Below are 16,252 nucleotides of genomic sequence, written 5' to 3'. Positions count from 1 at the left end.
AATGTAATATTTTGAAATATGCTGAAAAAATAAAAGGAGTGGTAGTGTCATAGGCATCCTCCAAATTGTGAAACCTCCATCCTCTCTCAGTGAACTAAGGTAGGTGACCATTTGTGGTGCAAACCGAGGTATTGGTGTCAATTCCTATATAGCTAGCAAAAGTTCATTTTTTTACACTTTTATCATAAAAATAGAAGTAGAAGCTCGCATATTTTCTACTTGATTCTGATGGAGATTGATCATTTTGCATAGTACTTGGCTACATCCTCCCATTTTGTAAACTATAAAGTTAGAGATAATCAGATAGATTGAAATTGGCAATTTTAACAATAATTTTCATTAATTTAACTGTTTTTATTTGCATAGTAATCAATTGAAGAAATTTTAAGTTACATTAATTAGAAGGCATGTCTCTTTCAGTACTCTAGGCACTAAGCAGATGCTAAGGTTTCAATAAATATTTCATTTGATCTTGATTTTGGCCTAGGGGAAAACAAGAGAGATGAATTTCTCCTTTGCAGATGTGGAAAAGGAAAAGCAATTACGTTCAGAGAATCTAAGCCCTAAGAAGTTGGGAGAAGAAAGAGGAGAGAAAACAGCGTTGAGTTATGTTGTCTGATATTTCTTTGCATAAGGTCGGAAACCTGAGGCCCTTCAGTGGCCAGCCTTAATGCAAATTCTCTAATGCATTGAAACAAGACCTGCCAAAGGTCGTATAGTGTGAATGTAGAAGAGGGGGAGAACATGTGTAAAAATGACAAGAGCCCGAAGCCTGAATCTGCTCTGCAAGTACTCGGTCCCAGCAACGGAGCTCCTCTGTAAGTCCCAGGGGTGAGGACACACCAGGGTCTCCGCACCTGGGCCCATCCACCGCGGCCACGCCCCAGGGGTGGGGCGGGTTGTCTCGAAAGCTCCGCCCCTTCCCGCCCTCCCGCGACGCCCCAGACGCCTGCGGCGTCCGCGGAGACACCGGAAGGAGCTGCGGCTGCTGCGGGAAGTGGCCGGTGCGGGAGGCGGGGACCCTGCGGGCAGGGCTGCGGAGCCGTTTCCCGGCCCTCCTGATGCGACGCCTCCCCTCTCCGAATCCCGGGGAGTGAGAGAGGATTTTGCGGAGGTGCGGCCGCAGGCCACCGTTGGCCGCGCTGGCGGGGTCCGCGGGGAAGGCCGTGGAGGTGAGCGCGGCGCTCCTGGGAGGGGCGCGGGGCCGAAGGGCGCTTCGCCTCTCGCCAGGAGCCGGTCTCGGTTCTCGCTCCCGCGCTCTGGGGCTGCGGCCGCTGCAGTGGCCTCTTTTTCTTAGTCTTTGGTGGTGGTGGGCGCGCGGGAGAGATGAAGGCCTAGGTCTCTGTGCTTTGCGTTACAGTAATGATCTGGTGGCCGCCACGGCGGGGATCGGCGAAGGACGCAAGTCAGTTGCAGATTTGAGGAAGGGTCCCCCAGGGGGCGCTCCCCTGGGAAGCGGGAGGCTAAGCGAATCCCTGAGAGGGGCCCCGCTCCTTTCCACGGTGTCCCATCCGATTTGCCAGCCCCCCACGGTGGGCGCAGACGATTGAAAGCCCCGCAGCGCGCTGGCTCCTAGGTCTTGGTTTCGCTTTGTAGCGCAGTTGAGGTGATCGGACCTATTCATGCAGCCCCAAAGCCCCGTTATTCGTTGTTATTAACGGGAAAATCCCTGGTGTCATCGTCCCTGGAATTTTTCTCCGACCAATATTTGATCCATATTGTTTCAGAGGTCATCCCGTACAGTCTGTCCATCTGCAGCTTTTGTTTGTGTCGAATTTCCATACTGTATAGTTTTCCAGACCTTTAGTCGTATATATTTACCAAGTACAAAATGTTCTTCATTTGAATGTTTACAGGGTGCAAGTTGAACTATTGTTTGAGAATCTTCTAGGTGTTTTGCACTCAACTTAAACATTTTTAGGGTTTACATTCTCTTATAATTAGTGTTAGGCCTGGAAAATTGGGCCAGAGGGTAAAATCCTAGCAGGAGCATGCATAGGCTCTAAACTGAGGATGAATTTTACCACAAGGATCTCTAGACTTCTTGCTTAATAGATATTTAGAATTATATAATTTTTAAAGTTTAATTAGATTGTTTTTTCTTTAAGAAAAACCTGTTTAAAAAATAATGAGGCTGTTTTCGATCCATTTCTAGTTGAGGCGATTTTATCATTTGGGAAGGTCTGATCAAATCAGATAATAAGCTATTTGACTTGAACCTAATACAAATATTGTTAATGAATTAATATTAATATAAATAAGGGAAAAAGTAGGAATCTTATTGATAGATGATGCTAATTTTATAAGAAGGTAGTAGTAATAGTTATGTTGGTAGGTTTGTGTTAATTCATTTACTTTGGTGGGATTGGAAGAAAAGGATTATACGAAAAATATTCCAGGAATAAAATATTTGACCTGCTGTATGCACAAGGGATAGTCTACTTAAGATTACATCTTATTTTTGATCTCATTTATTGCCAACTTTCACTTTTTTGTCTTTCATAAACTACCAATAACCAAATAACAGTGCAGTTTAATGGCATTAGATTGTAGTAGTTTATTTTAAATATTTGAAATTCTCAGTTAAGGAGATAATTTTTAATTTTTATGTATTGCTGTTAGAATTTTCAATGACCTTTCACATGTGCAATCTTAGTTGAACCTCATGCCAAGCCTCTAAATTAGGAATGCCAAGAAGTAAAAGTCTTTTCCCATGACAGAAGCATTTCAAAATTCTGTAAGGATCAGAATTTCCTTAAAGCCTGAAATAATCTTGCTGAAGTAACCTTTGATAAAAATTGGAATTCAGATAGATATTAAAGCACTGTGAATTATTATTTTTTTACTTTAAATTTTTATTGTTATGTTAATCACCATACATTACATCATTAGTTTTTGATGTAGTGTTCCATGATTCATTGTTTGTGCATAACACCCAGTGCTCCATGCAGAATGTGCCCTCTTTAATACCCATCACCAGGCTAACCCATCCCCCCACCCCCCTCCCCTCTAGAACCCTCAGTTTGTTTTTCAGAGTCCATCGTCTCTCATGGTCCGTCTCCCCCTCTGATTTACTCCCCTTCATTCTTCCCCTCCTGTTACCTTCTTTTTTTTTTTCTTAACATATATTGCATTATTTGTTTCAGAGGTACAGATCTGTGATTCAACAGTCTTGCACAATTCACAGCGCTCACCATAGCAGATACCCTCCCCAATGTCTATCGCCCAGCCACCTCATCCCTCCCACCCCCCCACCAGTCCAGCAGCCCTCAGTTTGTTTCCTGAGATTAAGAATTCCTCATATCAGTGAGGTCATATGATACATGTCTTTCTCTGATTGACTTATTTCACTCAGTATAACACCCTCCAGTTCCATCCACGTCGTTGCAAATGGCAAGATCTCATTCCTTTTGATGGCTGCATAATATTCCATTGTGTATATATACCGCATCTTCTTTATCCATTCATCTGTCGATGGACATCTTGGCTCTTTCCACAGTTTGGCTATTGTGGACATTAAAGCACTGTGAGTTATAAAATAAGACTACAAGAGCATGAAGTACAAAAATGATGAAAGATTTATGGTGAGAAAGTTGAAATATGGGTATCTTTTTAAAAGTAATAAGTAACAGCTTTTTTTTTTAAGTAATTATTTAAGTAATCTCTACACTGAACATGGGGCTTGAATTCACAACCCCCAGATCAAGAGTGATATGCTCCTCCAACTGAGTCAGACAGTGCCCCAGTAACAGTTCCTTCTTTAGTATAGTTTTTAAACTTTTTTTTTCAAGTCTGCATGTGATGGCAAGAGCATTTTGATAAATAAGATAGCTCCAAAGATTCCAAGATAAGTACAGTGGTATAATCATCTATAAAAAGGAGCATGAATTTTGTATAGTATATATATGTATAGTATATATGTTAAGAGAACTTTTATTTTTATTATTATTATGTTTTTAAAGTAAGCTCTATGCCCATCGTGGGGCTTGAACTCATGACTTTGAGATAGAGTCCTATGCTCTACTGACTGAACCAGCCAGGTGCTCTGAGAACTAATATTTTAAAAATTGTGCATGTATCAAAATAAAGTTATTTTAGAAGGCTAAGTAAATACCTGTGAGTTTACCAGGGAAAGCCCTTTGGAAAATAAAAATAATGAAACGTTGTTTCTGTCTTCAAAGAAGTATAGTCAAACTTCTGGTCATGTAGGATAGTTTTTTTTTTTCCATTACTACTGTAAGTGTCTTATGAGTATTATAACCAGGAATTTAGGTGAGGGAGACATTACTTGTTATTGAGTCTTGGTAGAGATGGTATTTGAGATGAGTGACCTTTGAAAGGTTTTCAACAGGGGAATATTGTAGGATATTTCTAAAATAAAAAGATAATTGGGTTCCTGGAAAGATATGAGTTATATTTAAGAAAGGATTGGTAGAACAATCTGTATATGTGCTGCCGAAGCGAGCACAGGATTAGTAGAACAATTGGCTGATAGTAAGTTATGGGTTATGTAAGTTAGTAATCGGAGATGAAAAAGACAAATTATGAAAGACTTCATTCATTAAAGGTGTTTGATCAGAAGAGGTATGTATTCCACATGAATGCAGAATGAACTGTAATTGGGAGAAGACTGAGACCAGGAGATTCCTTTGGGCAGCTTTAGGTTGAGCTAGATGTCCATAGCATTACTTTTGTGGTCCTTGTAGTTTCTCTGAAGTGCTATCTTGAAAGCAGGACTTTAGATAAAAACATTGGTGCAGGGGCACCTGGCTGGCTCAGTTGGTAGAACATGTGAATCTTTATCTTGGGGTCATGAGTTCAAGCCCCATGTTAAGTAGAGCTTAAATTAAAAAAAAAAATGGGTGCAGGTGAGATGCTGGAAGCAGCAGTGAGGGAGTGGGTAAAGATTTAAGGAAGGGAAAAAAAGCCAATGAATGGGATCTGGTGTGTGTTTGTGTGTGGGGGGGTAGTTTAATCCTGTGGAGATTTTTGTAGAACTGCCTCAGAATTATCCTATCAAACGAAGGGGAGTTGAGGGAGTTTTTCCACCCACTTCCGGATCTCTAATAGCTCTAATCATTGAAAATCTTCACCATTGATTGGGTTTACTAGTGCTAACTTTCTCCAGTTACATAAAAAAAGGATTCCTCATACTTAAAGGATCATTATGTCCAAATAACTGGAACACATATATCAAGTCTGCCAACCTTTGTCTTCTGTCTAAAAGGCCATACTTGAATTATTTTACATAGTAGTTAATATTTTATTGTTTACTGTCTCACTCTGTTCAAAGCACTTTATATGTATTTATTTTATTTTATTTATTTATTTATTTTAAAGATTTATTTATTTGAGAGAGTGTGTACACAACCATGCTCAAGTCAGGGGAGGGGAAGACGGAGAGAATCTTCAAGCAGACTCCCTGCTGAGTGCAGAGCCGGAGGCGGCTAGATCTCCTGACCCATGAGATGATGACCTGAGCTGAAACCAAGAGTCAGATGCTTAACAGACTGTGCCAGCCAGGTGCCCCAGCACTTTGTACGTGCTTTATATATACTCCAGAACTCCATGAGGTAGATATTTATGGTTATCTCAGTTTTATAGACGAGGGAATTGAGGCACAGAGAAATAACCCTGGTTACAAACCTAGGACATAGGGAAATTGGGTTTGAACCTAAGTAGCCTTGCTCCAGAAACTACTCTTAGCCACAGTGTTGTCTTATAAGATAGTTTCCAAATTATTTATTTTAAAGGATTTCTATGGAAGGTATTCTTATTCTGTAGTTTTTAGTATTCTTTTTTTGTTTTTTAAGATTTTATTTATTCATTCGAGACACAGAGATAGAGTACAAGCAGGGGGAGAGGCAGAGGGAGGAGCAGGCTCCCCACTGAGCCAGGAGCTGGATGTGGAGCTCGATCCCAGGAGCCTGGGATCATGACCCGAGCCGAAGGCAGATGCTTAACCATCTGAGCCACCCAGGCGCCCCTGTAGCTTTTAGTATTCTTCATAAATAAAATTTCCAGATATAATCTAGTTTGTGAATACAATAAGACCGATTACTCTTTATATCCTGAAACCTATTGATAAATTGAGTAAGAATTGTACTGTTGTTCCATGCATCTCCTAGAGTCTGGATTCTAAATACTTGAAACTCTTTTTTTTTTTTTAGTGTCACTTTAGACAGTAGATTCTGTGAACCCTAATATAGGATATGGTATGACCATCTTTGTTAATTTTAGCTCATTTTTCCAAATAATTTATTTTTTCTTTAAAAACTATTACTGTCAGGGCGCCTGGGTGGCTCAGTCGTTAAGCATCTGCCTTTGGCTCAGGTCATGATCCCAGGGTCCTGGGATCGAGGCCCGCGTCGGGGCTCCCTGCTCAGTGGGAAGCCTGCTTCTCCCTCTCCCCCTGCTTGTGTTCCCTCTCTTGCTGTCTCTCTCTCTGTCAAATAAATAAATAAAATCTTAAAAAAAAGAAAAACAACCTTTTACTGTCAGGGGCACGTGGGTGGCCCAGATGGTTAAGCGTCTGCTTTTGGCTTGGGTCATGATCCCAGGGTCCTGGGATTGGGACCCACATTGGGCTCCTGGCTCTGTGGGGAGCCTGCTTCCCCTCTCCCTCTGCCTCTCCCCCTGCTCGTGCTCTCTCTCTCTCTGTATCTCTGTGTCTCAAATGTGTAAATAAAATCTTTAAAAAAAAAAAAAGAGTTGCATACTCTTCTGAGCCAGCCAGGCACCCCTAAAAAACTTAATTTTTAAAATTTTATAACTAGATTTCGCAAGCCTGCCTTCTGTGCCTTTATTCAGAGTTTTGTTAAAAATACCAACAGTTCTGCCACCTGCTAGTAAAGACTTTCTGGATTCATATCAATCTTCTCTATGACTATTAAATTATTTACCAGTTTTCCTGACATAAATTTTTTCTCATGGTTGCTTGAATCTGACTCTATAAATAGCTTTACCTTTTAGAATAGACGAGGCAATGGAATGCAGGCGGTTTCTCAATATTAAAAGGTTCTTATTAGGTCACCAACTATGTCCTGATGTGTAACAAATATTAATGACACAGGTCCCTGTGCTTTTCCTAAAATTTGAATATGTGCTCTTCTGTTTTTTTGGATGGCAAAGGTAGAATTTTGGGCATGAAACTTGACTGTACTGCCAAGGTATTCCCTCCTTCCCCCTGCTTAAAAGTAATACCTTCAGAAGCAGTTTTGAATCTGCAGATGGGCAATTGAGCTGTACATCATAGACATGAATTCGTCCAGGAACATTTTTTAGTTGGGGTTATTGCCATCATTATAAGGCTGAGAAAATTTCAAATAAGTCTAGTTAGGGTAGATAGAGGAAAAGGTTGCGGAAAAGGTTGCCAGATAAAAGATTGAAAAGATAAGGACAAATTGGGGTCAATTATGAAAAGCCTTCATTTCCATGCAGAGCTTGAATTTTCTTGTGCTCCCTGGTGATTCCCATCCTGTGAATCACAAGCTTCTAAAGGAATCTCAGAGTTTTGTGGGATCTACATCTATATACTGAAAAAAAGGCATTTTCATTTACATTTATTTTCACTGCCTTTGTGTTGTCTATCTTTTCTAATGCCTAGTACCTGTCTTCCCTGGGCAGACTGTCAGACCAGAGTGAAAGCATGCATGCCTTCTTTTGGTATACACTGGAGAAGAAATTGAAGTAGCTTAGAACCTCTGTTGCCTTGTCCTCTTGTGTCTAAATAGCCAACTCTCAGTAAATCTTTATCAGAAGAAGGAATAAAAGAATGATTTTGTTACCATAGTGAATTAATTGAGAATATTAAGGGAATTCTATTTTGATAGTGTTATGTTTAATTGTAAGGAATACTAAATTGCCTTGGTACAAATTATGAGCTTTTGTTTATATGCACTAGTTCTTGTTAAATTGTTTAGATACCAAAAGATTAATACCAGACACCAGAACAGAGAGTACTTAATCTTTCCCCAGTCCCCATTTCTTTGTTCTGAGGCAACAGAGTACATAACCTTCAATGTCTATATTTTTATAGGATGTCTACGTCCAGATACAGTGTGCTATAATGCAGGTTTTAAATTTTTACTTCAGTGGTTTCATACAGTACGTATCATTGTGTATCTTTCTTTTCTTCCAATCCAACATTATGTACTTTAGATCAATCCCTGTTGATAAATTATCCATCCATTTCAAGTGGTCAGACTGTTGTGTAGTATTCATTTGTGAATGTACCTTTTATGTATCTGTTCTAATGATGGACTTAAAACATTCTAAAATAAAAAGCAAGATTAAGATTATCTAGAAAGCAATGAGAAAATTTCCGTTTAATTGGCCAACATTGGTATGTATGTATGTATGTATGTATTTATTTATTTTAAGATATTTTATTTATTTGACAGAGACACAGCAAGAGAGAGAACACAAGCAGGGGGAGTGGGAGAAGGAGAAGCAGGCTTCCCGCGGAGCAGGGAGCCCGATGCCTGATGTGGGGCTCTGCCTGATGTGGGGCTCGATCCCAGGACCCTGGGGTCATGACCTGAGCTGAAGGCAGACGCTTAACCACTGAGCCACCCAGGCACCCCACCAACATTGGTACTTAAAGGAAAATGCATACTAATTAAATACTTTTATTAAGTGAGAAAAAAAAGAGAATTTAGTACTCATATTTAGGGATTAAGAAAATAAAACCAAAACCAAGTACGACATGGAAATTAAAGATAAAGCTGTAATTAATGGAATTGGAAACAACAGAACAAAAATAGTGGAAAGGATAAATCGCAAAGCTGGTTCTTTGCAAAGACCAATTAACTAGATAAACCCCTGTAGAAGAAAATAAAATCAAGTAAAAATGCACAAGATTAGTAACGAGAAAGGAAATATCAAAGACACATGGATATAGGGGAGATTAATGGACTGTTATGCAATTTTCTTGAGATTACATGCATGCTATGATGTAAAGTTGAAAATTGAGAGGGCATGCATGATTTTTTTTTTTAAAGATTTTATTTATTCATTTGACAGAGACAGTGAGAGAGGGAACACAAGCAGGGGGAGTGGGAGAGGGAGAAGCAGGCTTCCTGCCGAGCAGGGAGCCTGATGCAGGGCTTGATCCCAGGACCCTGGGATCATGACTTGAGCCGAAGGCAGACGCCCAACGACTGAGCCACCCAGGCGCCCCAAGGGCATGCATGATTTAATAGCAAAATATAAATTAGTAAATTTGATCCAAGAAGTGAAAAACTTGAATTGACCCATTCCCACTAAAGGGTCAAAAGATGATTGAAGATATGTCCTGCAAAGAGGCACCATAGTAGATAATTTCACAGCTGAGTTTCATTTAATTTATAAAGAACATACAGTAATAATAATAAAAATAAAACCTTTTCTATGGTAAAGAAGATGCAAAGCTACTGAATGTATTCTGTGAAGCACATGTACTTTTATCCCTAATAAAAATGTTACCCAAAAAGGTCAATTTCACTTGCAAAATTTCTAAATACAATATTAACCAATAGAATCTAGATATGAAGCAACAGACTAATAGTACATTTTGACCCATAGGCATACCAATGCAAGGATCATTCGTATCAAATCTATTAATAGATCATATCAATGGATGAAATAAGGAATATAGTAAATCATCAGTAGCTGCTGAGAAGACATTTAATAAAGTTCATTAAGGCCAATTCTGGCGTGCCCGGGTGGCGCAGTCAGTTGAGCATCTGCCTTCGGCTCAAGTCATGATCCCGGAGTCCCAGGATTGAGCCCCACATCAGGCTCCCTCCTCAGTGGGGAGTCTGCTTCTCCCTCTGCCTCTCCCCCGCTCCTTGTCTCTCCTCACTCTCTCAAATAAATAAATAAAAATCTTGACCATTTCTAATTAGGGGCACCTTGCTGGCTCAGTCAGTAGAACATATGACTCCTGATCTTGGGGTGATGAATTCAAGCCCCATATTGGGCTCAGAACTTACTTTAAAAAAGAATTCTAATTTAAAAAATCAAAGTAAATTAAGAATAGGAGGAAATTACAGCAAATATCCTAAGTGGCTAAACCATTAAAGCAAGGACCCAGAAATGGTTGCCCAAAATCACTTTTTTTAAACATTTTTATATTTAACATTGCCTTAGAGATTCTAGTAAATGCATTAAAACAGTAAATAATTAGTATTAATACTGGAAAACAGGAGGTAAAACTATCGTGTTTTCTAGTATATTCAGAGAATAGCCAAGGAAACTGAAAAGGAATAGTGAATGAGGAATGTCTTACAGTTATTGAAATACTCTACATTCTGTGTATTCAGATTAAATATGGTATTGGCATAAGTAGATTGGTGGAACAAAATGAAGGATCCAGAAATATGTGCAAGTGTAATAAAGGTAAAGATAGTATTACAGTTCAGTAGGTAATGGGTAGATTGTGTAGTAAGTGGTGCTGGTACAACTGTCTGCCCATCTGGAAGAAAATAAAATTGGGTTCCCGTCTTAAGATAAACCTCAGATGAATTAAAGCCTTGTTTAAAAACTAGTTAAGGTTATTCTACAGGTTTAGCTATATGGACTAGGAAATTTTAAGATTAGAAACTCAAGCTATTGTAAGAGACGTGTTTGATTTTATAAAAATTAAAGCCTTTAATGATAAAGGATACTGTAAGAAAGTTAGCAGTATTGGTACTAAGACAGACATAAGCTTGTGGAATAGCATAGAGTCCATAAATAACCTTCATATATATGATGATCTTTTTTTTTTTTTGACAAGAGTGCCAAGACTGTTCAAAGAGGGGAAAAGTCTTTTCAACAGAGGGAATTGGGCAAATTATATACTCACATGCAAACATATTAAGTTGGATGCTTACCTTATACCGCATAGAAAAATTGACTTGAATGGATCAAAGGCCTAAGCATAAGAACTAAAACTCTTAGAAGAAAACATTTGTGACATTGGATTTGGCAGTGATTCCTTGGATATGACAGCGAAAGCACAGGCAACAAAGGTGAATAGATAAATTTGACTATATCACATTAAAAACGGTGCATCAGAGGGCACAGTCGAGAGTAAAAAGGCAGCCTATGAAATGGGTGAAAATATATTGCAAATCATATATCTGATAAGGAGTTAAATACCCAGAATATGTAAAGGACTCCTACAACTCAACAACGAAAAGAAATGAACAACCCAATTAAAAAACAAGAGTCGAATAGACATTTCTCCAAAGAAGGTATATAAATAAACGGCTAATGAATACATGAAAAGATACCCAACATTACTAATCATTAGGGAAATGCAAATCAAAACCACAGCAAGATCACCTCACACCTATTAGGATAGCTACTATCAAAAAACCAGGAAAAAAAAAAACAACTTAGAGAAGTAAGGGTTGGTGAGGATGTGGAGAAATTGGAACCCTTGTGCATTGGACTGGGAATATAAAATGGTGCAGCCACTATGGCTGCTGGTATATATGTATATGTATAGTATGGTGATTCCTCAAAAACTGAAAAATAGAATTACGATATGATCCCGCAATTTATTTTTTTCTAAGTTTATTTATTAAATAGTCTCCACATCCAACGTGGGACTCAAACTCAGAACCCCAAGATCAAGACTTGCATTCTCTACCAGCTGAATCAGCCAGGCAACCCTGATCTAGCAATTTCACTTCTGGCTATCTACCCTAAAGAAATAAAAGCACGTATTTGAAGAAATAGTTGTATGGTTGTGTTCATGGCAGCATTATTAACAATAGCCAAAAGGTGAAAGCAACCCAAATGTTCAGTGATGGATGAATGAATTAACAAAATGTGGTATATACACACACACAACTGAATGTTACTCAGCCTGGAAAAGGAAGGAAATTTCTGACATGCTTACGAAATGGATGAATCTTTAGGACATTAGGCTAAGTGAAATAAAGTCATCACAAAAACATACTGTATAATTCCTCTGAAAAACCTCTTTGGACCCCCAGACTAGTCAAATTCATAGAGATAAAGTAGAAGGTGGTTGCCAGGGGCTGGTGGGAGGTTGAATGGAGAGCTCCTATTTAATGGTTGTGGAGTTTCAGTTTTGCAAGATGAAAAGAGTTCTGGAGATTGGTTGTACAACAATGTGAATGTTGGACCATGTTGGTTGAACAGCGTGAATGTTGTATAATGTTGCTGAATATACTTAGAAATGGCTAAGATGATAAATTTGTGTATTTCATCAAAATTAAAAACTTAATAGTATGAAAAAATATTTGCAGTGTAGAAATTCTTTTTTTTTTTTTTTTTAAGATTTTATTTATTTACCTGACCGAGAGAGACATAGCAAGAGAAAGAACAAGAGCAGGGGGAGTGGGAGAGGGAGAAGCAGGTGTCTCACGGAGCAGGGAGCCCAATGCAGGGCTTGATCCCAGGACCCTGGGATCATGATCTGAGCCAAAGGCAAATGCTTAACGACTGTGCCACCAGGTGCCCCTGCAGTGTAGAAATTCTATTTGAATCCAGAAGACCAAAAAAAAAAAAAAAAAAATTCAAAGGAGTAGTTAATAAAAGAGCAAATCTAGGAGGCCATAAAACTTATGAGAAGATACTCAAACTCACTGGTTGTCAAGTAATGCAAATTAAAGTACTAGTGAAATCTAACAATGTGCCTATTAAATGGCAAAAGTAAAAAAACCAATGATGTTTATTGTTAGTAGAGAAAATGGTGTTGCTGTGCAGAAAATGGCTTTATTAGTGGAAATGTAAGTTGTATAATTTTTGAAATATAATCTTGCAAAATCTGATTTTACAAACTGGCCTGTATTAAGATTATATGGATTTTTTTTTAAGATTTTGTTTTTTTTAAGTAATCTTTTTTTTTTAAGATTTTATTTATTTATTTATTTGAGAGAGAGAGCACATGAGAGGGGGGAGAGTCAGAGGGAGAAGCAGACTCCCGCCGAGCAGGGAGCCCGATGTGGGACTCGATCCCGGGACTCCAGGATCACGACCTGAGCCGAAGGCAGTCGCTCAACCAACTGAGCCACCCGGGCACCCCTTTTTAAGTAATCTTTACACCTAACTTGGGGCTCAAACTCAGAATCCCGAGATCAAGAGTCACACACTCCGCCGACTGAACCATCCCAAGATCATATGGGTATTTTTAATGGCAGAATATGGAAACAGAGAGTGTTCATCTATAGAAGAATTAATTAAATAATTTATGCAGGGCATGCATCATGACGTGTATCCAAGAAAAAGTTGAGAGTGAGGGATATCTGTATTGCCAAAAAAGGCCATATAGGTCTTTATTTCTGTATTTGATTATATGAGCATGAAAAAAATATTGAAGCATATATGTAGGTTTTAAAGTGCAGGTATGCTGGTAATAAGTTCTTTCAGCATTTTTTATTTATTTTAAAGATTTTTTATTTAGTAGAGAGAGAGCATGCAGGACAGGACATGAGTCCGAGTGGAGGGAGAGGGAGAAGCAGACTCCTTACTGCCTAGGGAGCCTAAAGCAGGCACCATCCCAGGACCCTGGGATCATGACCTGAGCCCAAGGCAGATGCTTAACTGACTAAGCCATCCAGCCGCCCCTCTTTCAGCACTTTTGTAAGAGGTCTTTATTTGCCTTTTTTTGAAAGCTGTCTTTCTAGGTATGGAATTCTAGGTTGACAGTGATCTTTCAATACTGTATAGATGTTGCTCCACTGTCTTCTGGCTTGCATTGTTTCCAGCATACATTATTGGCCTTTCTTGGGTACTTTGAAGATGTTCTTTTTATTACTGGTTTTAAGCAACTTGTTGGTTGGTTGGTTGATTTTTAGCCGCGCCTATCCTGCAAGGCAGCCCCATGGAAGCCAGTGGCCTGCATTGCCCCCTTAAGCAACTTGTTTTTAATGTGCCATGGTGTAATTTATTCATGTGTCTTGTGCTTTGAGTTCGTTGTGTTGCTTTAATCTGTAGGATTTTATTTTTCATCAAATTTGGACTTCTGCATCCAGCTGAGTGATACTCTTTTTTAATTTTCTCAGTCTTTTTTTTGTATTTCAGTTTGCAGTGTAGTTTTTCTTTAAAATGTGTATCCTTGGGGCACCTCAGTGGCTCAGTCAGTAGAGTGTCTGACTCTTGATTTCAGCTCAGGTATTGATCTCAGGGTCGTGAGTTCAAGCCCTGTGTTTGGCTCCAGCTGGGCCTGGAGCCTACTTTGATAAATAAAATAAAAAATAAAATGGGTATCCTTTATCCTGTCATCTGTATTATCTCTGGATCTCTTTTTTTCTTGCTGTGGATCTGATTTTTCTTCTTTGTATATCTTGTAATTTTTCTTAAATTATAAAAGATTTTATAACTGAATGATGACAAAATATGATACAGTATAGAGCAACATAAATATGGTTACTGCCCCATGGACATCTTCATAGCACAGGGGTATTTCAAGAGAGTGGGCTTAAGACAGCAGGTGGGTGCCCTGAAAGCTAGGGCAGGTGGACAGGAGAGGTACATTTGTGCTGGATAAGATTATTTCTCAGTACTTTTTATTTTTTTTAAAAGTTAAATTCAGTTAGGGCGCCTGGGTGGCTCAGTTGGTTGAGCGACTGCCTTCGGCTCAGGTCATGATCCTGGAGTCCCTGGATCGAGTCCTGCATTGGGCTCCCTGCTCAGCAGGGAGTCTGCTTCTCCCTCTGACCCTCCCCCCTCTCGTGCTCTCTCTCTCTCTCATTCTCTCTCTTTCAAATAAATAAATAAATCTTTAAAAAAAAGTTAAATTCAATTAATATGTAATGTATTATTGGTTTCAGAGGTAGAGTTCAGTGATTCACCAGTCTTATATAATACCCAGTGCTCATTACATCACGTGCCCTCCTTAATGTCCATTACCGAGTTACTCCAACACCCCACCCCCCTCCCCTCCAGCTACCCTCAGTTTGTTTCCTACAATTAAGAGTCTCTTATGGTTTGTCTCCCTCTCTGATTTCGTCTTGTCTTATTTTTTCCTCTCTTCCCCTATGATCCTCTGCCTTCTTTCTTAAATTCCCATATCAGTGAGATCCTATGGTAATTGTCTTTCTCTGATTGACTTATTTCGCTTAGCATAACACCCTCTAGTTCCATCCACATCTTTGCAAATGGCAAGATTTCATTTTTTTGATGACTGAGGAGTATTCGATTGTGTGTGTGTGTATATATATATATATGTATATATATATATATCACATCTTCTTTATCCATTCATCTGGATAAAGTTTGGCTATTGTGGACATCGCTGCTATAAACATTGGGGTGCACTTGGATCACTATATTTGTATCTTTGGGGTGAATAGTAGTGCAATTGCTAAGTCATAGTGTACCTCTATTTTCAACTTTTTGAGGAACCTCCATACTGTTTTCCAGAGTGGCTGTACCAGCTTGCATTCCTGACTTGTAATTTTTGATTGGATGCCAGGCATTGCCATTTTTTAAATCTTGTCTGGTGCTGGGTTTTTTTTTTTTTTTTTTTTTTATTCCTTTAAATATCCTTAGCTTTGTTCTGGGACACAGTTAAGTGCCTTGGGAATAGTTTGGTACTGTAATAATTGTTTTGAGCTTTTTAAAGGCAGAACAAAAGTAGTTTTTAGTCTAGGGATACTTTATTTCCTATTACTGGGGTGATAGCCTCTGAGTACTTTGTTCCTTCAGTATTATGAAGGCTTTAAACTTACTGATGGGGGCACAAACAGATCTGTGTTGGCTGTGAGGATATTTCTACCTGCTCCTTTCCAGTAGTTCTTTCCCTTGTTTAGGGTAGTTTAATCACATGCACATGCATGCTTATCAGTTCTCAGCTAAAAACCTGACGGTAGCCCTCTACAAATCTCATGAGTTTATTTGCTCTGTGTTTAGTTCCTTCCTCTCTGTTACTCTGCCTTGTGAATTCTAGCCACCTTGGCCTCTCTGCATTTTCAGTACTGCCCCTTCAACTCAAGGAGATTGCTAGACTGTCTGGGTTTTCTCCTATGTATACTATGGCCTAGAAGTTCTTTCTAGGCAGTAAGGTGGGGTAGTTGCCTCGTTGCTTATTGTCCGATGTCTGATAACCGTTGTTTTATATATTTTGTCTGGCTTTTTAGTTAATTAAGTTGAGAGCGTGAATCTGTTTCCTGTTACTCCATAATGGCTGGCTGTAGAGGTAGTTGGATGAGAGGGAAGAAATATCTAAGCACAAAAGGAAGTGAGACTTGGGAAAGATTGCCAGACTCTTCCTAAAATATAAATAAGAAATAGAAAATATTAACAGTTATTT

The 16,252-nt window shown here is 39.0% G+C and overlaps 1 protein-coding gene across 4 annotated transcripts in view; it reads left to right on the top strand.

Annotated features, from left to right (window-relative positions):
- Positions 1–973: 973 nt before the first annotated feature.
- Positions 974–16,252, top strand: part of USP33 (ubiquitin specific peptidase 33) — a 59,558-nt gene continuing 44,279 nt past the window's right edge. For 2 of the 4 annotated variants that reach the window (XM_027614416.1, XM_027614406.1), the window contains exon 1: positions 5,387–5,573. In XM_027614416.1, coding sequence (XP_027470217.1) covers positions 5,499–5,573 — 75 coding nt within the window. In that variant the 5' untranslated portion in view covers positions 5,387–5,498. Of the gene's footprint in view, positions 1,173–5,386; positions 5,574–16,252 lie in introns of those variants that run through there. The other 2 variants (XM_027614441.1, XM_027614422.1) reach the window with 2 other exon arrangements.

Source organism: Zalophus californianus, chromosome 4, assembly GCF_009762305.2.
Source record: "Zalophus californianus isolate mZalCal1 chromosome 4, mZalCal1.pri.v2, whole genome shotgun sequence".
Taxonomy (NCBI): domain Eukaryota; kingdom Metazoa; phylum Chordata; class Mammalia; order Carnivora; family Otariidae; genus Zalophus; species Zalophus californianus.
Note: the sequence above shows the minus strand (reverse complement) of the source record. Positions and strands in the feature narration are given on the sequence as shown.